General features: G+C 35.3%; 2 protein-coding genes across 2 annotated transcripts in view; one reads left to right on the top strand and one right to left on the bottom strand.

Moving 5' to 3' along the window:
* The first annotated feature begins 376 nt into the window (after positions 1-376).
* On the top strand, positions 377-21,547 carry osmr (oncostatin M receptor). Its single transcript, XM_039659270.2, has 17 exons — positions 377-532; positions 632-783; positions 861-1,008; positions 3,649-3,921; positions 5,009-5,138; positions 6,502-6,656; positions 6,934-7,067; positions 8,965-9,115; positions 10,076-10,152; positions 11,194-11,395; positions 11,470-11,649; positions 13,106-13,204; positions 13,407-13,565; positions 14,151-14,306; positions 16,009-16,090; positions 16,177-16,252; positions 19,333-21,547. Exons 1-17 carry the CDS (start codon positions 460-462, stop codon positions 19,651-19,653), a joined length of 2,568 nt encoding a protein of 855 aa, XP_039515204.2. The 5' UTR covers positions 377-459; the 3' UTR covers positions 19,654-21,547.
* A 3,161-nt stretch (positions 21,548-24,708) lies between these two features.
* Positions 24,709-27,417, bottom strand: part of rictora (RPTOR independent companion of MTOR, complex 2 a) — a 41,084-nt gene continuing 38,375 nt past the window's right edge. Inside the window, exons 37-38 of the mRNA XM_039659364.2 lie at positions 26,647-26,785; positions 24,709-25,257 (exon numbers count right to left, since the gene is read on the bottom strand). Of these exons, the coding sequence (XP_039515298.2) occupies positions 25,186-25,257; positions 26,647-26,785 (211 nt within the window). The 3' untranslated portion in view covers positions 24,709-25,185. The remainder of the gene's footprint in view (positions 25,258-26,646; positions 26,786-27,417) is intronic.

The following is a 27,417-nucleotide window of genomic DNA, read 5'->3' as shown; positions in this document are numbered from 1 at the left end:
GTTGCTCATGTTTTGGTTATAATTCTGTTTATATAGTTTGGTAGGTTATATTATATTATGTTATGAGAATTGCTGTCAAAAGATGTCAAGCATTTCTATATCCTGTAGATGGAGCTCTGTGCTTATTATAAAGAATGTATAGTTTGGTTAAGCATCATGATTTTAGTATAACAACGATGACACTGATATACATGGTTTATCATCAGTGTAGCTACATTTCTGTCCATAGTGATTTCTAAACCAGAAAATTATTAAAAATAACACCAAAAGCATATACTTCATCTTGACTTGAGTTCAGGACTCACAGGCAATAAATCTTAATGCTGAAGTCATTATGTCTTTAACCTCAAACGGAAGGCAGCAGTAGGAGGAGAAATGTAGCGGTTCATATTAATAATAACACACCTCCTACACTCCGAATCACAGAGCAGAAATCTGTACGACTTTACATCCACCAAAATGATTCTCCGTTGGACAAAGTTGCTTTCAATTGTCATCCTGTTCGAAAATGCTAAAGGCTGGAATTCTTCAGGTCAGATATAAATCAGAATAAATTCATTGGTCATTCTTTTTCTGTAATGTATAAAAGCATTTCTCCTAGGTTTACAATACCTAAATCATTTTACCCCAGATGCTGTCTCCGTGCCGACCATTATTAAACTTCAGGCTTTGGACATGTGGACACTGGAGATGAAGTGGACAATGAATCAGAAAGAAGAACGCAGAAATCAAACTTATGAAATACAAGTCGGACGCACAACAAACATGGATATTGTCGACAGCGTGCGTGAAACTCCTCATTCCTCACATTATGACCTGACTTTTGTGTTATCCACTAATATTTTACAGTCTATTCACAGGTCAATGTTAGCAGAGGATCACTGGACACAGTTCACACGATGGTTTGGACCTCGCAGCTCCCGCTGAACTGTGTTGATCACTCTGTCAGAATCAGACTCGTCTCTGATGCTTTACCATACAGCTGGAGTTTATGGAAAACCAACTACGGTAGGCATTTAAAGTTCATTTCAAAAGTTCATGACCAAGAACAACTCCAGAAAAATGTAGTTGGGTCCAAAAGCCTAGGACAACTTCGCAAATATAAGATATTTAGGCATTCACACACATTCTTGATTTAATTAAACTTGCTAATTCTAAAAAATAACCAAGACTAAACCACAAAACTGAGATATTTGGATCACACTGTCTATATATATGAAGAGTTCAGATGCAAAAGCCTCTAAATGCCATTTGAAATTTTCTTCTTTAATGATGGTTTTTATCAAGCTTGTATATTTAAGTTCAGTAATTTCACTTAAATGGCAATGATAATTACCTATTAATTGTTATTTAAGTGAAATTACTGAACTTAAATATGCAAGTTTGATAAAAATCATCATTAAAGAAGAAAATTTCAAATGGCATTTAGAGGCTTTTGCATCTGAACTCTTCATATATAGACAGTATATATATATATATATATATATATATATATATAGAGAGAGAGAGAGTATATGTATATATATATATATATATATAATTAGTTTTTTTACACACTCAATGAGGTCTTGGTGGAATATATATTAAATATATATTAAATATATATATATATATATATATATATATATATATATTAAAAAAAATTATATATATATATATATATATATATATATATAAATAATTATATATATATATATATATATATATATATATATATATATATATAGATATATATATTTATATTTATATATATTTTTGTAATAACTTGTGTGGATATATATATATATATATCCACACAAGTCCATAGAGTGTGTAAAAAAAATACTAATTCATGAAGGATGAGTATATTTCCACACATTTAAATGTGATATATTGGAAGGCACTTTGACATTAAAGTCACCATGAAATTACAATGGTGCAATTTAAAATTTTTAAGGAATATTGCAGTATTTATTATAAATGATTTATCAGTGCACATCATATTTATTTTTTTTTTAATGAATGTTTCCTCATGATCTTGAGGGTGAGTAAATGATATAAGCATCTTCCTCTGCTGCTCTTTCGCATTTATGAAATCATTCCTTATGGCATTTTCTCTGTAGAGTATCATTGTACACACACATTACTGGACCAAGTTAGACGGGTATCATTTAGCTGGTGAGGCTGATTGACCAACACGCTCTCAGAAGTGCACACTCATCAGTGACAGTTGAGAGGCAAATAACAGGCATGTTTAAAGTCAGGACAGTCATGGGTTAAGAGGAAGTTAAGAAGAAAAATAAATTCTGTCTTTAATCACTCTCTTGCCATTCTATACCTGTAAGACTTTCGTTCATCTTTGGAACACAAATGAAGATCTTATTGATGAAATATGAGAGTTTTCAGTCCCTCCATTGACAGCCAGGAAACTGACTCTTTCAAGCCCCAGAAAGGAATTAACATCATTAAAGTTATCTGTGACTCCAGTGGTTTAACCTCAATTTTATGAAGTCAAAAAAACAAAAATGTATTTATTATCCACTTTATTTAATAAATATTGATCTCCAAACCTGCATTCACGAGAGCATCACGACGCATATGTGTTGTGTTGACTCGACGTTGTTCTGTGAACGCGCTTTGGAGATTAATATTTTGTAAATAAAGTGGTAAATTATGTTTGCTCAAACCAAGCACTTGCATCAGTTCATAAAACTGAGATTAAACTACTGGAGTCACAGATTACTTTAAAGGGATAGTTCACTTTGAAATTAATTTTTGGTATGTTTTAGCTTACCTCAAGGGCATCCAAGATGTAGGTGTCTTTGTTTCCGCAGTAGTTTCAATTTTGATATTTTTAGGGCAAACCGTTCTTGTCTGTCAGTCATATAATGCAGGTCTATGGTCACCACCTCAAAGAGCATGCACAGAGAAGTCCAAATTAAACATAATTGAATGTAAGTACACACTGATGGCCTAAGACACGAAACGAGCGGTTTATGTGAGAAAACGAACAGTATTTAACAAACAGTACTTAACGTTTTTAACGAAATCGCCCGCCCCCTTTAGATCACTTGGACGTGGCTGTGGTTACAAGAGGTAAAAACGATATAAATACTGTTCGTTTTCTCACACAAACCGCTCGTTTCGTGTCTTAGGCCATCAATGTGTACTTACATTTACGAGTCATTAAATCATGTTTAATTTGGACTTCTCTGTGCATGCTCTTTGAGGTGGTGACCATAGACGTCCATTATATGACTGATAGATGAGAACGGTTTGAAATATTAAAATTGAAACTACTGCGGAAACAAAGACACCTACATCTTGGATGCCCTTGAGGTAAGCTAAAACATACCCAAAATGTATTTTAAAGTGAACTATCCCTTTAATGATGTTAATACCTTTATGAGGGTCAATGGAGGGACTGAAAACTCTCAGATTTCACCAAAAAGATCTTAATTTATGTTCAGAAGATGAACGCTTACAAAGTAATACATCACATTTACTATAGCAACAACATAGAAAATATGCTAAAAACACCAACGCCCTGACATCAAATCACGTGACCGAATATTGTGGTGAATATTTCTGAACATGCAAACACCTGTTTAAATTTGTGGAGTGTTTGGATGGTCCTATGAACATATCTATTCACTCATTTTCTCATAGGGGAGGTGAACTTGACTCACAATGAAATCCGGCTGTTCCCAGATGACCAGGTGTTACGGGCCGGTTCCACGGTGATGTTCTGCTGCATTTATCCCACAGAGACGCACATCACCTCCATGTTCTTCGGCAACATCCCCTACACGGTCATCAACATAAGCCCACAGGTCAAAGCCATTAGAGTGGAAAACATCAAAGCCACAAATATTTACGGTGTCAACTTCTATCCCAGTGAGGACCGCAAGGACAATGATGTAGCAGTGAACTATGTCACCTGTGAGTTCAACTGTCCAAAATCATTTTCAAATGGCCTCATATACACTACAGTACAGGCTAAAGTAATTCTTACGCAATTATGTAATTATAATACGTATTTTTTATGTAAATATAATACATAATTATGACAAAGATGCTAGTTTTAAACTATTTTAATATTTAGTACTTTTTTCTCGATATTTACAACTTAATTCACCTCAGTGTGTTACGGAACCCCTAATGGGACATGGTGAAGCAAAAAAAAAAAAAAAATGAGATGAGGAATTATTTGTCAAAGCTTCTGCATTCTCTCGCCAATGTGAACGGGGGAATGCAAAAGCATTGACTTGTTATATTTCCACCCGTTTCATTTTTTTTTTTTTTCACCAGCATGTCCCTTTAGGGGATCCGTAGTATATTAATTGAATAAACCCAAGAACATATTTTAATAATAAAAAAAGAGAAATATGATTTCAGGTTACATTTTTTTTCATTGTAGATTTTTAGCACTAATTAAGTTGTAATGTTTTAATGAATGAAAATGTACGTCTTTAAAGGGCATGGTGAAGGAAAACAACTATGAGATGTGATGAAAAATTATTTGTCAATGCTTTTGCATCCTCTCACAAATCTTTTTCGTTCCATTCAGAAACTTTGTGTCCGCTTGCAAAGAACAGAAAAGTTTCTCAGGGGAATGCAAACATTTTAAAGAATACATTTTTTCCTCCCAAATCATATTTTTTTCCACCACCATGTATATATAAAGTTATCCTTTGGAAGTTTGAAATGTGATAATTATTTCTGAACATCACTGCATTAGATAATAAAATTTAAAACCAATTGTTTTTTAAGAAAGGCAGCACAAGCACGCTTTTGAAATAAAGATTTTTCACTAAATAAAATATAAAAATATTTAAGACTGAAGACAACTATAACATTGAAACAAGCATTTTTTGTAAAGCTGCTTTGAAACAAAAAGAGTAATAAAATAAACTAAATTAAGAAACAAAAAACGCAAAAGTAATCCATTACAAACGGAAACATTTTCTTTTAATCATGATGGGAGATTTTTGATTAGAGATTTTAATTTCTGCTTAACCTTGTTCAGTTCCTCCTGAGAAACCTCAGGACTTCAGATGCGAGACCGAAGACATGCGAACCATCTCCTGCTCGTGGAAAACACGCACAGATCCTAATCTACAAGACCCGGAGAGAACGGACTACACATTACTGATCAAGTTAGTCTGATTTGATCACTACTTAAGAACACAGTGTAGTATCTCTGTCCTTGTAAGGTTATCTGCAATATCTGGTGATTTTCAGTGGAAATTAACCAGTGGAATTTCATTTCAAAATGAAACCGAAACCCCTGCCTACTAAGTTTTTAAAGATAAAAAATAATAAAAAAAAAAGATAAAACATATATACAGTGCTTAGCATAAGTAAATACACCCATGCTAAAGTTGACTAAAAAGAGGAATAAAAAAATCATCCCCCTGTATTTTAAAGAAAAACATTTATTTATTTACGATTCATTTGAAAATTGGTGTCCTTAAAGGTTGGATTTTCCCTATTTATTTTTTTTTAAATAAAGCATTAAAATCAATTTCCAAAAGATGATTTTTTATTCCTCTTTTTAGTCCACTTTAGCATGGGTGTATTGACTTATGCTAAGCTCTGTAGTGGTTCACCACAACACCACAAGACATTCATTTATGCTCTTAAAGGGACAGTCCACCCTAAAATGGTGGATTTTTTTTAAAAAAAACCTTTGCTGATAATTTACTCACCCCCATGTCATCCAAGATGTCCATGTCTTTCTTTCTTCAGTCGAAAAGAAATGAAGGTTTTTGATGAAAACATTCCAGGATTTTTCTCCATATAATGCACTTTACTGGGAACCAAACAGTTCAAGGTCAAAATGACCTTTATCACTCGTTTATCAAAATGAGCGAATCGTTTTTCATGTCATTTGGTTCATTCAACGAACGAAATGAACAAATTGATAAAAAAATCGGGAAATAATTTGTTCATTTTGATGAACGAGTTTGATCAGGAGAGTCACGAACACGAATCACAAAACAGAGCAAGGAGACCATTTGAGCTTATAAAACTTAAACTTTGTTTTTTTGTATTTTTTAAATGAGTGATCGTTTCACTTGATAAGACCCTTATTCATCGTCTAGAATCGTTTAAAGCCCTTTGAACAGTTTGCACTGAAACTGTCTTTTGGACCTTGAACGGTTTGGTTCCCATTGAAGTCCATTATATGGAGAAAAATCCTGAAATGTTTTCATCAAAAACCTTAATTTCTTTTCGACTGAAGAAAGAAAGACATGAACATCTTGGATGACATGGGGGTGAGTAAATTATCAGCAAAAGGTTTTTTTTAAAGTGAACTACTGCTTAAACTCACCAATGTCGTTCCAAACAACATTGACTTACATTATAAAGACAGATTTTTCAAAATATGTAAGTGTGAGTAAATTATAAACAAATTGTCATTTCTAGGTGAAAAATCCCTTTAACTGTGTCCAAATTCACACTCATTTTAGTTTTGACTCATTACGAGTTGAATAAAACTGCATTTCTACTGTTCAGCGACTCCAGGGCCGTCAGCTGTAATCCTGAGCCAAATTCTGAGGCCTGCAGTTTTGAAGTCATTCCACAGCAGATCCTCTACAACATCACCTTGCTTGTGACGAACAGTTTGGGGCGAGAGAGCGAGACCGACTTATTCAATATCACAGACAGAGGTGAATATGATTAAAGATTCATACAGCAGAGTTAGCAGCTTTGAGGGCTCACACAGCACAGTGAGGTGGACTAGCTTAAAGATCTGGGTCAGATAAACAAAAGGTTGTAAGATGAAATCTCATGTGAACCATCACAACTGTACACTCAGTCAAGATGCTTTACCTCAGGTTGTAATCCATACCCTTTATAAGTGGATTTCACATCGCTTTGATAGGGAATGATGTCACGATTTTGGGATCACCTCTTTAATTTCTCAACCATTCAATCTCGCATTAGTTTTCCCAGTCCCCGTGCGTCTTGACGTGGCTGCAGGTGTGTTGGACTCAGTGGTGGTATTACAGCTGAATGGGAGATTCAAAGGACTTCTTTTGAGTTGCCAGATTGAAATTGAACCAAGAGGGAGAATAAAGGTAATAAACAGTCCCTCCAGGATTTCACGATTTTTTTGTGTGATTTTTGCGATCAAAATGACTGATTTTGTGGTGGTAATTTCCAAAAATTTGTGAAAAAATTTGCGATTTATATATAACATTTACCATAATAGTATTCAGTCCTTCCAGAAAAACGCGGAGTTTTTTGTGATTGTTGCGGGCAAAAATTGATTGATTACGCGGTAAACTGCTGGCAGCTGTGGTTGCCAGCATCATACCGTAAATTTATGCAATTTTATGCGATGAAATTGCAGGAATTTGCAAAAATTGCGGTTTGATGAAAAAGAGAAAAAAAGTGATTCCCCAACACCCTGTTCTCACTAGGCTAATGTAAGAGTCATTTCTTATTACTTCCTTTGATAAGCAAGCATACTACATCATAGAAAGTGCTGGGAATATTTAATTTCTCATCTTGTTTTATTTCAGACTGTAACGAGTGTAAATAAGGTGTGGCCCCTTTAAGAGCTGCGCGCTCCCTGTTGAACTCTCTGCAGTGTTATATGTGCGCCTCGAACGCCCCGTGTGTGCGGGTAATTTCTGTTTGATGCTAATTCTTTTATCTTATGATGTTTATTAAGTAACGATGTGACGGTAGAACGTGTGACAGACAGTTATACGAGTTCGATTTGTGAGATGTCAATCGCCTCCGTGAGTCTGTCTGGCGTCGCGTAATTGCGTCACTTCATAACGTTCCCATGGAAACAGGGGGAAATGGCTGCTCTTGTGTGAAGCAAACGCAACATTTTTCAACTTTCTGCTAAGATACATGTGACTTTTTTTGCAACGAAAATGCGATTATTATGAAATTATGCAAACCCCGCATATTTTGCACGGCAATCGGCAATTTATGCGGCGAAAGTGCGGCGTATTTGAAAAAATGCGGCCCCCGCATAAATATGCGGACTGATTTTGCATTGAATTCAGCGATCGCATAATCGCGTTTTTCTGGAGGGACTGAGGGATAGTTCACCTAAAAATGTACATTCATGCCCTCATGTCATTCCAAACCCATAAGACTTTTGTTCTTCTTCAGAGCACAGATGAAGCCAAACTATGTTCGTGACAACTGTCATTAAGTGTCTTTCGCTCAATAATGACATTTTGAATGCAAATATGACATTGTTTAAGATGTCTTTGATACCTATAAACCATAACATCACAACCTATCAGTGTCTTTGTCATGACAACTTAAACGGTCATGTGGTTGGCTTTGACATTGGCTGTCATGAGGCATTATAACTACTAATTATAGTACTAATTGAATTTGTCAAGTTATAATGGCTTCATGACAGCCAATGTCAAACCCAACCACCTGACAGTTTAATGTAATGCTAACCAATAAAGCTAGGTGCTTTCTTAAGTTTGATTTTTAATCTGCTATGTCATGTTTATGACAGGTTGAGTTGTCTTAGTAATGTTGTCAAGGTGTCAAAGACACTGACAGGTTTTGATGTATTGGTTTATGTCAAGGTGTCATCTCAAACAAGGTCATATTTGCATTATTTGCACTTAATGACACAAACATGCATAAAACTTCCTTCATATTCATAACATGTCATGTAAAGTGTAAAGTAAAGTGTTACCTATATTTTTTATGGAATCTGAGAAATTAAAGTCTATTAAAGTCCAAAACTCTGACGCTTCAAAACGTTCATAATGAGATTGTAAAAGTAATCAAATTATAACCCTTTTTTATTGTTTCACAACATGTTTTTGTGTCTTTATGTTTCGAAATAATGTAGTGGCCTCCGAAATACGTCAAGAGGGAGTTTCAAAAGAACTATCAACCTCTCGTGAAACCAGACTCGCCACATCAGATAAAGTAAATGAACTTTAACAGAAATGTTGAGGCACGTCCTGTTTTGTTGTCTTACAGGAGTTAGATAAGAATGGATCTGACTCGATGCAGAATTACCCATTCAGACTACAGCACCTCAAGCCCAGCACACGCTACTCCACTAGGGGACGCTGTGCAGTTCAGGGGAACGACTGGGGGCGATGGACACCACACAGGCCTTTCGTCACTGGTAAAAATCATCACTAATGATCATCATATTCAGGGGGTTGTTGTCAGGAAGTTTAAAGGAGTAGTTCACTTTTAAAAAAACCTTTTGCTGATAATTTCCTCACCCCAATGTCATCCAAGATGTTCATGTCTTTCTTTCTTCAGTCGAAAAGAAATTAAGGTTTTTGATGAAAACATTCCAGGATTTTTCTCCATATAATGGACTTCATTGGGGACCAAACGGTTCAAGGTCCAAATGAGAGTTTCAGTGCAGCTTCAAAGGGCTTTAAACGACACCAGACGATGAATAAGGGTCTTATCTAGCGAAACGATCGCTCATTTAAAAAATTTTATAAAAAAGTTTAAGTTTTATAAGCTCAAATGCTCGCTTTGCTCTGCGTTCATGACTCTCCTGTTGGAACTCGTTCATCAAAATGAACAAATCTTTTTTTCGAGTCATGACTCAAAGGGTCCTTGATAAGACCCTTAGTCATCGTCTGGAGCCGTTTAAAGCCCTTTGAAGCTGCACTGAAAATCTCATTTGGACCTTGAACCGGTTGGTTCCCATTGAAGTCCATTATATGGAGAAAATACTGGAATGTTTTCATCAAAAACCTTAATTACTTTTCGACTGAAGAAAGAAAGACATGGACATCTTGGATGACATGGGGCTGAGTAAATTATCAGCAAAAGTTTTTTTAAAAGTGAACTACTCCTTATATGCATATGCATGACTATTTCTATTGCCCACATACCGAAGATTAGACATTTTTCAAACATGTAATATTGAAAAATCAGGCACATAATCCATCCCACACTGTTTGTGCCACAGACGTCAATAATCCCTCACTATAACATCAGAAAATCACGAGGTCCTTTTGAAAGAACGCCTCAGAAAGCAAACAGCAACACACTAAACACAGTAGCAAGCGAATAGCAATGCCGTAGCAAACACCAACATCCAAGTTATTTTGTTTTTCAGAGCCTCTAGTGACCATAGATCTGTGGAGACGAATCAGGGACGATCCCAATCGCACCGTCACACTTGTGTGGAAAAATGTAAGTTTACATATTCAACATTATTCAAACTTATTCATACTTCTTAAAGGGTTAGTTCACCCAAAAATGAAAATTAAGTCATTAATTACTCACCCCCATGCTGTACCAACCCCGTAAGACCTTCGTTCGTCTTCGGAACACAAATGAAGATATTTTTGATTAAATTTGAGAGCTGTATAACTACCACATTGGCTCCTAAGGGACTGCCTCTTGACGGCCCAGAAAGTCATTGAAGAAAATGTTTAAATATCCCAAGTGACTACCGTGGCTCAACTATATGTTTATCAAGCGACGCGAATACTTTTTGTGCGAAAAAACAAACAAAAATAACGAGTTTATTCGACTATTTCTTTTCTTCCTTGTAGGCCAGAACGAGATTTCCTTAGATTTCCACGACGCATGCGCGAGATTTGCGATCTGCTCACGCCAGCTTACACCACTTCAGATCGCAATTCTCGCGCATGCGTCGTGGAAATCTAAGGAAGTCTCGTTCTGGCCTACAAGGAAGAAAAGAAATAGTCGAATAAACTCGTTATTTTTGCTTGTTTTTTCGCACAAAAATATTCGCGTCGCTTGATAAACATATAGTTGAGCCACGGTAGTCACTTGGGATATTTAAACATTTTCTTCATTGACTTTCTGGGCCGTCAAGAGGCAGTCCTTTAGGAGCCAATGTGGTAGTTATACAGCTCTCAAATTTAATCAAAAATATCTTCATTTGTGTTTCGAAGACGAACGAAGGTCTTACGGGGTTGGTACAGCATGGGGGTGAGTAATTAATGACTTAATTTTCATTTTTGGGTGAACTAACCCTTTAAGAATTACTTTATATGATGTTTGGTGCAGTTAATGTTATTGGCTGAAGTGCATTGGCAATATATTTTTTGCCTTTTTTTATATTTTGAAATGTATTTATGTTTGTTTTTTTCCTGTAAATACACAAATATTCGTACTAAAATATACAAATATATAAAAAATATATATAAATACAGAAATTTATATAAATATAAATACACAAATATTCAACATAAATATTCTTAGGTCAGCAGCGACTCGTCGTATATCGAAGCCTATGAGGTGTGTGTGAGCAGCAGAAATCCACAGAGGAGCGTGTGCATGAATGTCACGGAGAAACATACGGAACTACCCTTAGATCATCACATGTGTGACATCACCGTGAGGGCCGTCACTCAATCTGGCTCATCTATACCATCCCACATCACTATTCCTCCAGCATACACAGGTGACAAGCTTAATGCTCAGTGTTTGAGGGGCTTCTGTATGACGTGAGATAACTGACTGTTGGTACTGCTGCAGACATACCGAAGGAGAAGAGGATTATGGGTAATGGAAAGGAATTTCAGCTCACCTGGATGAGGGACTCTGTCGCCACATGTGATTACATTGTAGAGTGGTGCATGCTGGGTATTGCCCCTCCCTGCAACTTAGAGTGGAGAAACGTCCCAGTTCATCAGACCTCCTTAAACCTGGAGGCAGGTGGGTCAAGAAGTCAAGTCACAGTACAACAGAATAAAATAGTACAGTAAATGTGTTTCTAGATATGTGACAGCATTACTGTATATATGAAAGCTCTTATAAAACAAAAAAATTACTCACAATTTCTGGCTGAAAAATATTTTAGAGCTTGTAAGTGTAAAAAATGACTATGATTTTTAAATGGTAAAAATGTTAGGGTTGAAAACTAATAAATCAAAATGAACAAGAACAGGTCATCTTATAATTACATATAATTATAATAATAATCAGCTTTGATTCATCACATGGTTTTCTCGTTAGCACTTGTGTTTTTTTGGTGGTTGTCAGAATACTTATAAAGGTGTGAAATATTTTAGCACTTTAGTAGGTTGGTGAATTAACATTATATCAAACTAAAATATTGCTACTATATTTTTTTACAGTGTAGATATAACACTGCCCATTGAGTTTTAAGATTGACTTTATGGTTCAACTAAGATTGAGATTATGGTTGTCCAAATACATAATTAAAGAAAAACAGTTGGGTTACAATTTATTTTAAGGTGTCATTGTTACATTTTTAATTATATATTTAAAGGAGTAGTGCACTTTAAAAAAAACTTTTGCTGATAATTTACTCACCCCCATGTCATCCAAGATGTCCATGTCTTTCTTTCTTCAGTCGAAAAGAAATGAAGGTTTTTGATGAAAACATTCCAGGATTTTCTCCAAATAATGGACTTCATTGGGAACCAAACAATTCAAGGTCCAAAAGACAGTTTCAGTGCAGCTTCAAAGGGCTTTAAACGACACCAGACGATGAATAAGTGTCTTATCTAGCGAAACGATCACTCATTTAAAAAATAAATAAAAAAATTTAAGTTTTTATAAGCACAAATTCTCACCCTGTTCTGTTCTGTGATGAGCATTCGTGACTCTCCTGTTCGAACTCGTTCATCAAAATGAACAAATCTTTTTTCGAGTCATGACTCGAAGGGTCCTTGATAAGACCCTTATTCATCGTCTGGTGTCGTTTAAACCCCTTTGAAGCTGCACTGAAACTCTCATTTGGACCTTGAACTGTTTGGTGCCCTGTAAAGTCAAAAACCTTAATTTCTTTTCGACTGAAGAAAGAAAGACATGGACATCTTGGATGACAAGGGGGTGAGTGAATTATCAGCAAAAGTTTTTTTAAAAGTGAACTGCTCCTTTAAGTGCTGAGTAATATTAATTAACTACATTTACATATTATAGGGTTAAGGTTTGATTGAGGGTTACTTGCATGTAATTATTTATAATTTACTATTAATACTAGGATAATTAAATGTAACATGTAACAGACACTGTAAAATAAAGTAGTTAAGTTGTATAGTAGTCAAACAATAGTTGAGGGGGGTGAAGTATTTCTATATTCTCTTATTTTAAATACAAATATTTTTTATTTTTGTGCTTAAAATCTCTGTAAACTATATTTTAGATTTTAAAGCAGGAGTTCGGTACAGATTTATAATCTACAGCTGTAGCGCTGAGGGACACCGACCTCGTGAGAAACACATCGGATACTTAAAAGAACAGGGTAAGAGTGCACACACACACACACACACACACTTTACCTGCTACACATCTATAGGACATTAGAGCGAAACACAGGTGCTTATGCCTATATTGCACTGGGGAAAATGCATCAAAATGACAATTTTCACATCTGCATTGTGCAATATGACATATAAATCTTATTTTTGTGTGTGTGTGTGTGTGTGTGTGTGTGTGTTCTCAAGAGCCCATGGAGTACCCTACATTGGACACTAACCTAAACATTACTTGGTCATCCGTAAACCTGAAATGGAGTTTCAATGAGGAGGATCCGAGTCACGCTGGATTCATCACAGGATATGAGATCACGGTACAAAAAGATTCAGAGGCCGGCTCTGATCTCAGTAAGTGTTGCGTTAGCCTTAAAAGAGAATGTAAACATGAGCTTCTTCCCCCTGACATATGAACAAAATAGTCAAGACATAAAAAATAAATAAAATAATTGTAAAAGTTTGTTTATTGAACCTTTTGACAAAATCTAAAAAAAAAAGTATTTTTTGTTTTGTATCATATTTGATACTTGAGGCTTTTATGCTTCATATAGTATGATATAGTTTGAATATGAAGCTCATACTTGAGGAAGAAAAAAAAACCCAAATATTTTATGCATTTGCTGATATTTACAGTATATGGACAAGATTAAATCGCTTGTAAATGTAAATTAATGACATGTTTACAACAGTATAATAGACAACTTATAAAAACAAACTCAGTTATCTCCCAATAATGTCTTAGTAAGATGATATTTAAATAAAGCTCTGTAGTTTTTTTTATTAAACATATACATAGTGCAATGTGATGCAACGATGACAGAGATAAACCTTCCTCAAAAGCCTGATAGATCATATTTGATGCTCTCATATTTTAACCTCACGTTATATTACTAACCCGTTTGTATATATTGTAATAGATCCACCGGTTTATTCCAGCAGGTTCCTTCGGACAGTTCGTGGACGATCCTCACAGCAAGTCTTTCACAGTGAGTGGTCTTGAGGAGGAGCAGACGTACACATTTCACCTGGCAGCGTGCACATCTGCAGGGTGTGGACTTGAGACCACCGGCACCTTCAAAACCAGAAAGAACTGTGAGCCCATCCGTCACATTCACATTCACACCAACAGAAACCAGACAGTCCTGTTTCATCTTCTACATTTACTCATCATTTACTCAGTCATTTCATTCCAAACCCGTGAGACATAAAAGATGACATTAATATATCTCGCTGCTTATTCCTCCATTGCATCATTACTCCAGTCTTCAGTGTCACACGATCCTTCAGAAATCATGATGATTTGCTGCTCAAGAAACAGTTCTGATTATTATCAATGTTGAAAACAAACAGTTGTGCCGCTTCATATTTTCGTGAAAACATTTTTTTTCAGTTATTCTTTGAATAGAAAGTTCAAAAGAACAGCTTTTGAAATCTAACTCGTAATGAAATCTACAAAAGTACAAAATTTAAACAAAATTGTCCCAAGTGTGTTATTTCTTTGCAAAATTGTTGTTTGCATAATCATAATGAATTTGAGCGATATTTTTGTGTGGGCTGGCCATTTCATAATGTTGAACTTGTAGGATTACATATTCAGTCCCTCCAGGATTTCACGATTTTTTTTTTTGTGATTTTTGCAATCAAAATGACTGATTTTGTGGTGGTAATTTCCAAAAATGTGTGAAAAAATTTGCGATTTATATTTAACATTTACCATAATAGTATTCCTTTCAGAAAAACGCTGAGTTTTTTTTTTTTTGTGATTGTTGCGGGCAAAAATTGATTGATTATGCGGCCAGTTTTCTTTAAAAATGTGATGGAATATGTGGGATATTTATGCAATTTTATGCGATGAAATTGCTGGAATTTGCAAAAATTGAGGGAACTTGCAAAAATTGCGGTTTGATGAAAAAGAGAAAAAAAGTGATTCCCCCAACATCCTGTTAATTTAAGAGTCATTTCTTATTACTTCCTTTGATAAGCAAGCATACTACATCATAGAAAGTGCTGGGAATATTTAATTTCTCATCTTGTTTTATTTCAGACTGTAACGAGTGTAAATAAGGTGTGGCCCCTTTAAGAGCTGCGCGCTCCCTGTTGAACTGTCCGCAGTGTTATATGCGCCTCGAACGCCCCGTGTGTGCGGGTAATTTCTGTTTGATGCTACTACTTTTATCTTATGTGGTTTATTTAGTAACGATGTGACGGTAGAACATGTGACAGACAGTTATACGAGTTCGATTTGTGAGATGTCAATCGCCTCCGTGAGTCTGTCTGGCGTCGCGTAATTGCGTCACTTCATAACGTTCCCATGGAAACAGGGGGAAATGGCTGCTCTTGTGTGAAGCAAACGCAACATTTTTAAACTTTCTGCTAAGATACATGTGACTTTTTTTTGCAACGAAAATGCGAGGATTATGAAATTATGCAAACCCCGCATATTTTGCACGGAAATCGGCAATTTATGCGGCGAAAGTGCGGCGTATTTGAAAAAATGCGGCCTCCGCATAAATATGCGGACTTTGGCTGATTTTGCATTGAATTCAGCGATCGCATAATCGCGTTTTTCTGGAGGGACTGCATATTTAATTTCCATGTTTAATTTAGGTTCCAATACAATAGTATTCAAACTGAGGGAGTTTAGTGTACAAAATGTAAACAAAATTGTCCCAAGTGTGAATAACTCCACACATTGTTTTCTTACATAATCATAATGAATTTGAACTATATTTATGTGTGGGCAGGCCATTTCATAATGTTGAACTGTAATAAGAGATAATAATTCTCTCCACAGATCACCTGATGACGGTCAAGATTTTGAGTCCTCTCCTGGTTTTGGTGTGTTGTTGCGTTTGTCTGTGGATGAACAGAAACACGTAAGTCTTATAACATTAGAAGTAAGCTGACGATCTGATGTTCGTATCTGTGGCGTGCTGATGATTTCTTACCAACCGTTTTCCAGGCTAAGAGGATTTCCAAAAGAAACCTTCGGCTTTCTGCACATAAAAGCACTGGACCTGGATGAAGATCTTTATGAAGTAATTCATTACAATGATGCTGTGCAATAATGTGCCTCTATTTATTTTGACAGCATAAACCAGCCTACCGTAAGTGGATTTGATGGTCTTTTCTGGAATCCCAGTCTGGCCATGCTTGTCTTGTGTAGCTGGTTTGACAGGTTTTGGGCAATTTTCAGGATGTGAGCTAAACCAGCAGATAACAGGCTTGAAGAAGTGTGAAATCAGCTTAAACCAATCTTAGGCTAGATAAGCTGTTTTTGTGAGCAGGTTACAGAACAGATGTTCTAGTTGTGAAAATCATCCAATTATATCCCAAATGGTGGACCAATTAAGAGAAAAATCCATTATAAATAAACCTACATGTCATTCAATACAACAAAAAAAAAGTATTTAATCTAGTTTTGGTAACACTTCACAATAATGTGTCATTTGTCTAACATGAACTAACTATCAATATATATTTTTTTACTTTGTCAGTGTTAGTTTATGCTTTGCTTTATTGGCATTGATGATTACATGAAGAACCTTTAACATTCAGGGAATCTTTCCATTGCACAAAAGGTTCTTTATAAAGTCCTAAACACTCTTTATAAGTTTCTTTTTAAAACATCGTTCACTCTAAGGGGCCGTTAACCATGGAAGCTTGAAGCTTGTTGGTAATTGCGACTTTTTATCTCACAATTCTGACTTTTTTTCTCACAATTGCAAGTTTCTCACAATTCTTGCGAGATATAAAGTCAGAATTGCGTGATATAAAGTCACAATTGCGTGTTATAAAGTCACAATTGTGTGTTAGTCACAATTGCGTGTTTTAAAAGTCACAATTGCGTGTTATAAAGTCGCAATTGCGTGTAATAAAGTCACAATTGGGTGTTATAGTCGCAATTGCGTGATAAAGTCACAATTGCGTGTTAGTCACAATTGCGTGTTTTAAAAGTCACAATTGCGTGTTATAAAGTCGCAATTGCGTGTAATAAAGTCACAATTGCGTGTAATAAAGTCACAATTGCGTGATATAAAGTCACAATTGCGTGTTATAAAGTCGCAATTGCGTGTAATAAAGTCGCAATTGCGTGTAATAAAGTCGCAATTGCGTGATATAAAGTTACAATTGCGTAATAAAAAGTCGCAATAGTGTGATATAAAGTCACAATTGCGTGTAATAAAGTCACAATTGCGTGTTATAAAGTCACAATTGCGTGTTATAAAGTCACAATTGCGTGTTATAAAGTCGCAATTGCGTGTTATAAAGTCACAATTGCGTGTTATAAAGTCACAATTGCGTGTTATAAAGTCGCAATTGCGTGTAATAAAGTCGCAATTGCGTGTAATAAAGTCGCAATTGCGTGTAATAAAGTCGCAATTGCGTGATATAAAGTTACAATTGCGTGATAAAAAGTCGCAATAGTGTGATATAAAGTCACAATTGCGTGTAATAAAGTCACAATTGCGTGTAATAAAGTCGCAATTGCGTGTTATAAAGTCACAATTGCGAGATATAAAGTCACAATTGCGTGTTATAAGGTCAGAATTGCGTGATATAAAGTCGCAATTGCATGTTATAAAGTCAGAAACGTGTGTTATAAAGTCGAAATTGCATGTTGTAATGTCACAATTGTGAGATATAAACTATTCTGAGGGAAAAAAAAAATCAAAGTTATTTTTTTAGAATTGACCAGATAACTCGCAATTGCGAGTTTATATCTCACAATTCTGAGAAAAGATATCAGAATTTCGATATGTAAACTCGCAATTGTGAGAAAAAAAAAATCAGAATTGTGAGATAAAAAGTCGCAATTATCTTTTTTTCTCGCAATTGCGACTTTATTTCTCAGAACTGCGACTTTATATCTCGCAATTGCGACTGCATTTCTCACGATTCTGACTTCACATCTCGCAATTGTGAGATAAAAAGTTTTTTTAAAAAGATTTTTTATTCAGTGGCGGAAACAAGCTTCCATAGTTAACAACACTGTTAAAGGGTTAGTTCAACCAAAAATGAAAATTCTGTCAGTATTTACTCACCCTCATGTTGTTCAACCCCGTAAGACCTTCGTTTATCTTCGGAACACAAATTAAGATATTTAAGATATTAAGATCGCTCCTGCATACAGTCCATAGGCTTCTTGAGGGACTGGCTCTTGCTGTCCTCGAAAAGTCATTAAAGACATCGTTAAAATAGTCCAAGTGACTACAGAGGCTCAATCTTAAGTTTATCAAACGACGAGAACACTTTTGTGCGCAAAAAAACAACAAAAATAACGACTTTATTTCAACTATTCACTTCCTTCTCCATGAGCCTGTAAGTCAGTTAACGTAGTGTGATTGCGTAGAGCTACGTCACACGTAGGCTCACTATTGGCCGACGCTGGTCATGTGTGTGTGATGCGTGTGACGTACAATAACAGAAGCGTACGCTATTAAACTAGTAACCTGACTCGCGCAGAGGGAGAAATAAACGAATAGTTGAAATAAAGTCGTTATTTTTGTTGTTTTTTTGGCTTTACATGACTATGGCTTTTTGGGGGCCTGAAAACACAAGCTTTTGATAATGCGTTTCATTCTCAGGGTACGTTCACACGATAACGAAGTAGGCCTACTAATAACGGAAAACGTTTTCTTTTTCTTTTGCATTATTCAAACTTGCACGTTGAAACCCATTTTCAAAAGTTGGCGTTTTCAGGCACCCAAAGCATTGTTGTGTAAATGAACCGTTTTCAACCCAACTTTTTATGCGTTTTGGCAGCGTCATGTAAACGCCTCTTGTTTTCTCCATGTAAACTACAAAAATGTGAATTTGTGAAAAGGTGACGTCGTGTATTATGTGTTCAGACTATAGGCGCGTAGTATTTCTTTACAAAATGCCATCGCCAACTACTGGCTAGACAGGAGACTAAAGAAAACCGATTCATTGGTATAGATTAGTTTTACGATTTCTGTATGAACTTTTTGAAGTTTTAGTTGCGTACTGTAGCTGTCAGCGGAGGGACAAATCTCTGATTTCAAAGACAGAATTTTCATCTTTGGGTGAACTATCCCTTTATGTAATGAAACCTTGTTGTAAAGTTTTACAGTATTTCTTTTCTGTTCTTTTCAAGGCAAGTGAAAAAATCCATTCTCTGAGCATAGAGGACTGCCAATGGTGTGACGTCGAGATTTTGCCGCCCACCGTGGCAGAGAAAACCTGGTTAGCGAGCGCAGAGGATCCGAGCTGTTCATTCATTGGCCCTAAAGTCACGCTGCCCTCGTTCCTGACACCATCATACCATACCAACTTCACATACATGTCCTCTGTGCAGCAAGACATGCCTTCAGAGCTGCTGGAGACCCCTGAGACAGAAGCCACAAGACGGGAGTCTGACATCTCAGGCTTTTCAAGTGACTATGTCACTTCTGTAGCCACGAAAACTCAGTTGTGATATCCTATACACACCAAAGTAAGCAATCCAGCACTGTGGATCTTATCACAAAGATGTTCAGATAAGATCAGGGCATCAGGGCCCCTCTTCCTTCTGCAAAAGCTAGTGTTGTGAAATGCGATCTTGCAATGCATGTCACTTGAGATTTTGCAATATCTTTCAGGTACTTTATCTGTGTTTTGCATGTTACGGTAGATCTTTCTGGTCAGAAAGTACAAAATGTTCTCTCTTGTCTTGAGGAACTGGGTGTTATGGTAACACTTCAGGATTAGGTTACCATTATTTGGCCTGGTTTCACAGACAGGGCTTAGATTAAGCCAGGATTAGGACTAAATTCAATTAGGACATTCAAGTAAACGTGCCTTAGAAGAAAACATTACTGGTGTGGATCTTGAGACAAAACAATGGCACTGACGTGTTTTATTATGTCAATGTAAGGTGTTCTCAGTTAAGACAGCTCAGACATGCATTTTAGTCTGGACTAAAAAAAAACGGGGGATTTAATGTTTTTTGTTTGCTTTTTGTTTTTGTTCAACATTTTTAACCTTCAAATGGTCTTCATTTCCTGTTTACACTTTGATTGAGTAATTGTACAAAAAATATACATTTTTAATCATACAAATAATATATCATTTTTTTTGTTTACTTCTCATCTATTCATTAATGCTGTGTTTTTGGAGATATAAAGTACTTTTGTATCCATATACCCAGTGGTGGACGAAGTACTGAATCTCAGTACTTAAGTAAAAGTACAAATACCCAGATAAATATTTACTTTAGTAAAAGTAGAAGTAACACAATGACAACCATACTTAAGTAAGAAGTAAAAAGTACTTTATTTTAAATGTACTTTAAGTTTTAAAAGTAAAAGTACTTGCATAACAATTTATTATCTTAATGTCTATTTTCTAATGATTAATAAAACATTTAATTCGAACTCATTCAACCTAATACTCCTATAATGATGTTCAATAATGATGGAAAAAAATGTCACCATTTCTGAAACAAGCTTGCAATTAGGCAATATCATGCTTATCCTTACTATATGTTAATATGTTTGGCAGTAAACGCGATTCATTTATGGTGTAATTCTGAACCTCTTGGCTTGCCATAATCCTAACCAAACGTATATTACACAGGGTGTGTTTCCTATGCACATAAAAACAAATTTTCGCGTATGAGTTGCACGATAAACACACTGCGTGTGAGACGCATTTAGTGTGACCGGGTTGATATACTGTATCTATGGCAACCAAACGTCACTGGTGAGAAAAACGTGCAACGAACGGACGGTCAGATTACGTTTTGGCAGGGGAAAAACTGATCAGAAAATGTAACGAAAATGTAACAGAAGTTGTAGAAATGTAGTCGAGTAGAAAGTATAATAATTGCTGCAAAATGTAACGATGTAAAAGTAAAAAGTATGCACTATTTATTCTAAAGTAAAGATACGTGAAAATGTACTTAAGTAAAGTAACGAAGTATTTGTACTTCGTTACATTCCACCACTGCTTATACCACACAATTCCTCAACTACACCATTAGCTTGCATATGAAATATTATTTTATGATACATTGGAATTATGCTCTAATACTAGGCCTTCATTTCTGTGTAAAAATTTTCAGATTTATGACAGATTTTTGCATGAAGAAAATATATTTAGTTTTTTTTTCACATTTCCCATTCATTTCAATGTGGGGTCATACTGACCCCGAAGACCAGAAGTGTAAACATTTTTTTTTTTTACATACCTTCAGAACAACCGAATCAAGCCCAGTTTGTGTGTATATAGACAGATAACATGAAAAGTCAAACAATCTTATTCCACAGAGATTTTAATTAAGTAAAAGTTGATTGACCCGATTGAGGGTTAAAGGAACTTCTTATGCTGACTTATTTGATAAAATACAGTAAAATTCCGAAATATTATTACAATATTCTAAATTACATTTGAATATTTTAAAATGTATTTTATTCTTGTGATCAAAGCTGAATTGTCAGCATCATTACTTCAGTCTTCAGCGTCACATGATCCTTCAGAAATCATTCTAATGATGGATGATTTTCTACTTTCTTATTATCAATGTTGAAAACTGTTGTGCGGCTTTATATATTTGTAGATAAAATATATTATTGTGTTCATGATTCTTTGATGAATAGAAAGTTTAAAAGCATCAATTTGAACTTGTCTCAATGTTATTAATGTCTTTACTGTCTACATTTAATTTGTCCTTGCTGACTCACTGAACAGTAGTGCGTGTAAAATTAACATTAACCAAGATTAATAAACGCTGTTTCATGCATATAATATTGCTGTTTTTAAGTATTGTTCATTGTTAGTTCAAGATGCATTCCCTAATGTTACCAAATCATTTCTGGTATATTTGACTATATTAACAATCTTAGCTTTCCATATGAAATCCACGATATTGAGACATCGTGCCCCGAGTAAAGTGCCCCGAACACATACTCAAACGACACAGATGCACTTTCTCTCTTTAATTATACATCATCCCTTTGATAAGACTAAGATTTTTCCAGAGCTCAAAGTGCCCCAAAAAACACACTGTACACACTTTACAAGGGAAAACACAACTCAGGCAAAACAAAATAACTCCTTTAAATTACACCGTATCTTGCAAAGTCATCTTTTAGGAAAAATATAAATATATTTTTTTTCATTACTTTTCTGTCTCACGCCACTATGGTACAGATCCAGAGCACAGGCAAAAGCCATGGCACTCTCTTCAGCCAATCAAATCGAAGGCAGTAGCAGCAGCGCTGGGACACGACGTGACGGGACACGCGTATTAACAAAAGGTCTTGCAGTTAATAAATAAGCAACTGGATTTGTGTCAATTCAGCATGCAATCTAAACATCATTTTGGGAGAACAGGAAAGATGGATCAGTGCTTTGAACATCAAGAACATCAATAAAAACACAAATGGTTAACTACGAGACTGGGAAACTGGAAATTGGTCGAACATTTGAGCAGCTCTGTGTCCAACGGTTCAGTGCGGGTTCACGTTCAAGGGAACACTGGGAGTCAATGCATTTAAAAGACGCAATGAGAAAGGAAACGACGACATATACAACAATACTTGAGCTCTTTCTAAAGCAGTGCTTTGAGCTTAAAGGACTATATTTTTTTTGGTACGACAAGTTACACTTTCATGAATCGCATTGGTGGCATGTTGGCGATCACACCAGAAAATCATTTCGACCATAGACTTGAGTAACAGACAAATACATAAAATACAGTTTGTCTGTTTATAACGTGACATTAGGACTGATTTTTAGGACTGATATTTTGCATTGTGACACTGACATGACAATTAAGCACGTTTTGATTCTAGAAAAAGGAAATTCCCATTACTATATTTTTTTTTTTTAAATTAAATCAGCACCAGGGACTAACACAAATGTATTTTTATAATATTTTTGCCTCATTACAGACAAAAGAATTTAGAAGGGAAATAAATGTGCTTCATTTTCATTTAACGTTCAGAATGCAAATATATATATTGAAATAAAGAAAATTAAACCTGACTATTATTTTACATTGTGATATTATTGTCATGACAATTAAGCACATTTTGCTTCCAGAAAGATTTAAATCCCGTTTAAATTACCATTATTATTATTACTACTGTCATATATATATATACTTTAACAAAAATAATAAACTAGCATCAAGGCAGTACAAAAATACTACAATGATGTATATAAATGAAGAGTTCAGATGCAAAAGCCTCTAAATGCCATTTGAAATTTTCTTCTTTAATGATGATTTTTATCAAGCTTGTATATTTAAGTTCAGTAATTTCACTTAAAAAACAATTAATAGGTAATTATCATTGCCATTCAAGTGAAATTACTGAACTTAAATATTCAAGTTTGATAAAAATCATCATTAAAGAAGAAAATTTCAAATGGCATTTAGAGGCTTTTGCATCTAAACTCTTCAAATATTGTTACCAATTTATTTGTCGTCACGTTAGAGTTGTGTGAATTAGGAAGGGAAATTTGCTTAGTTGTCATGAAAATTTCAGAATGCAATAATTTAATAAAAAAATAAACGTATATATTCTGCATAACGATTCATTTGACAATTCAGCACATTTAGCTCCCCCAAAAATTCAAATCCTATTGAAATTTCCATTATTCTCAAGTGATTTTCATTACTGTAATACAAAGCAAAAAATTAAATCAGCAATAAACAAAAAATACTAAGATAATGTGCATAATTATTGTACAAACTATTTTTTTTTTTCAGATCACAATCATAATTTGTAATAGGAAATGTGCTTAATTGTCACGTAAATATGAATGGTCCTAAAATAGGCTTTTTCTTGACCAGAGATTCACTAGTTTGTACAAAAACACACTTACATTGGAAATCAACGCAGTCGAACTGTTCACACACACTCTTACTATAGTAATCAATACTATGCCAAAGGTTCGGTACATCGCACATAAGTTGTACTGAATTTAGGATATTCCTTCAGAGGTACTTGATATGATACCATGCGTGATTATGTGTATCTGGTTTCATTTTCTGTAGGTCAGAGTCAAACTAAATGCCGATTACAATCAGATCAGATCAGAGACGAGACCACAGCACTGAACCGGTATAGTAAGATATGAAGAATGAGACCGTTTTACGCTGTTCGTCCGATCCAAATAATTAGGTTGAATCTCACTTGACTCCAAAATCCACAATTATTGTTTTGGACCATTACGATCCTTTGTATTATGAAAAAAATTGATGATAATCAAGCACGTTTCTCACATAATTCAGCTTCATAATATTGAGAAATGACCTGCACATGACAGCTTTCATGAGATTCACTCCACTATTATCATTCAAAGTCGAACTGTGAAGGAGTATGTGTGTGTATCAGTGCTCACATGCTCTTTTCTTGCATTTTATTGGAGGATAATTTCCTGCAGGAGTATTTCTGAGAGGTTTGCGGATGACAAGATATCAAAAAAAAAAAAAAGCGTGACGCTGAGGATCGAATGTCCGAAACCACGCTTTTTTTCCCCAAAACACTGAATTCTGATTGTCTGGAGGTCATAAAAAAAATCCCAACACGCATACAAAAGAAAAAAATTAATAAATAGTACAAATGTAATTCTCTCACTTCTGGAAGTCCTAAATTCATATAGTCAAAGCATTTGCACTCAATCCAAAGCCGTCACAGAATTCTTTGTAGTGTTTAGGTGATATGTTGAAACATTGGCATGGCAGTAATATGTACACACACACACACACACACACCAGTGCAGAGAGACGTTTTGCTCGTCGGTGCATCCAGCGCTCTTAAAGTGTCAACAGCATTTTTTTCTTTATTAAAAACGAGTCTTTGTGATGTTTTGTTTCCGGGTCACCTGTTTCACAGTCTGAAGACGTCATTTGGTAAACTGTTCCTCGTTCAGAAACACGGTCTGAAGTCCAGGGCTCGTTTGAGTGTTCCTTCCTCTCCTCCGTCCGTATGGGAGGCGGGATGATGAGCCGACGGAGGTATCACGACTCTGCGGTCTCCACCGGGACAGGTTGTGATGGTTTAGTCAACACTGCTTCCGCTTCATCATACAGCTGGAGATAGAAACACAGTCAACATGTGTGTGTTCTGGCACGTTTGGTTTGATTAAAACAAACCCTGGTGTGATTAGCGAACTGATCGAGCCGAGACCACCTTGTTCAGTAATATTGTGAATTATTATATCAATTTAACTGTTCCTATTTTCATATATATTTTAAAATTTAAGTCTTCAGTGTCACATGATCCTTCAGAAATCATTTTAATATAATGAATTTTTCTTATTATTAATGCTGAAAACAGTTCTGCTGTAAATAGTATACAGACATACACTACCAGTCAAAAGTTTTAGATTTTTTGTTTTCAAAAGAAGTCTCTTCTGCTCACCAAGGCTGCAATTATTTGATAAAAAATACAAAAAAAAACAGTAATATTGTGAAATATTATTACAATTTAAAACAGCGGTTTTCTATGTGAATATATAGTGAAGTGTAATTTATTCCTGTGATCAAAGCTGAATTTTCAGCATCATTACTCCAGTCTTCAGTGTCGCATGATCCTACAGAAATTATTATAATATGATGCTCAAGAAACATTTATGATTTATTATCCATGTTGAAAACAGTTTTTTACATTTTTATTTCAGGATTCAAAAGTTCAAAAGAACAGAATTGATCTGAAATGGAAAGCTTTAGTAACATTAATCACTACCATTCAAAAGTTTGGGGTCAGTAAGAATTTATTTTTTATTTTTGGGGGAAAGAAATTAGAAAATACTTTTATTCATCAAGGATGAGTTAAATTGATCAAAAGTTACAGTAAAGACATTTATAATGTTAGAAAAGATTATATTTTAAATAAATGCTGTTCTTTCTATTCATCATAGAATTTTTTGGGGGAAAAATGGTACACGAGTGTGTTCAACATTGAAAATAATAATTTATGTTTTTTGAGCATACAATCAGCATATTAGAATGATTTCTGAAGGATCATGTGACATTGAAAACTGATGTGTAATCAGCAACAGTAATGATGTTGAAAATTCAGCTTTCAGATTACATTTTAAAATATATTAAAATAGAAAACAGTCATTTTAAATTGTCATAATATTTCACAATATTACTGTTTGTCATTTTTTTTTTTCATCAAATAAAAGCAGTCTTGGTGAGCAGATGAGACTTCATTTAAAAACATAAAAAAATAAAAAATTTTGACCGGTAGTGTATATAGAACTATAGAACTGTGTGTGTGTGTGTGTGTGCTAATTCATGATTTTAATGACAGATTTTTTTTTAAATATTGGGGTCTCTAGTATGGTTGAGAGTCTGTAAAAATATCTAAAGGCTACAAACCTTTCTGAGCACTATGAACTATTTAGTTCAGGTGTTAAAAAAAAGTATTCTGGTAGAGATTTCTTATAGAGAAGTTTCGGAGTGATGTCATACCGGAATGAACTGCACATCCTGGAAGAGCTCTTGGATGAAGCGTCGCGAGGCCAGGCGGAACATGCAGTTGGCCAGCAGGAAGGAAACTTCAGAGTACAAGCAGATGTCATCGAACGCGTACGGGAACTTCTCCTTTATCCTGCAGGGGGCAGCAGACATTACACAGGGATGAAATGAGAACACACACTCACGCTTGGACAGTATTTCCAGAGCCCGTCTAACGGACAGCCTTGGCACTTCCTATTTAGCCCCGTTGTGTATCATCTTATGGTTGCAGTTCCATTAGAATTCCACTGGAGGTGATCGCGGGCGAGTGCAGAATGAATGGGAGTCTATGGGGCTAAACGGCTAAATGTGTCTCTATCACCTGCTTGTCGTTAAATCTAAATAGATTTTATTGTTGATTCCGCAAGTTCAATATAGATTATATGCTAAAAGTCGAATGAACGAGTACTTATGTCCTTTTGATTTCTTACAGGTTAGGCTGTTGTTGGCCGGAACACGCTAGCAGTCTGCTATTGTGTGACGTCATCACATTTTTGAACTGATTTTTAGAACAGATAAGTGATCTTAAAAATGCAATTTTCAGCTGAGTGTATTATCTTAGCCCTCCCTTTTGAATGCAACTTTCAAATTACATGACAAAAAAATGACATCCTGAGAAAAGTGGATTTCTGGGGGTGAAACCCCATTGACTCCCATTCATTCTGCAGTCGACCGCGAGCGCCCCCGCATGGACAGAGACGTGTTACTGCAGCCAGTCCAGAAACC

The sequence above is a fragment of the Pimephales promelas genome, chromosome 4 (genome assembly GCF_988280905.1).
Source record: "Pimephales promelas chromosome 4, fPimPro1.hap1.1, whole genome shotgun sequence".
NCBI classification, from domain to species: domain Eukaryota; kingdom Metazoa; phylum Chordata; class Actinopteri; order Cypriniformes; family Leuciscidae; genus Pimephales; species Pimephales promelas.
Note: the sequence above shows the minus strand (reverse complement) of the source record. Positions and strands in the feature narration are given on the sequence as shown.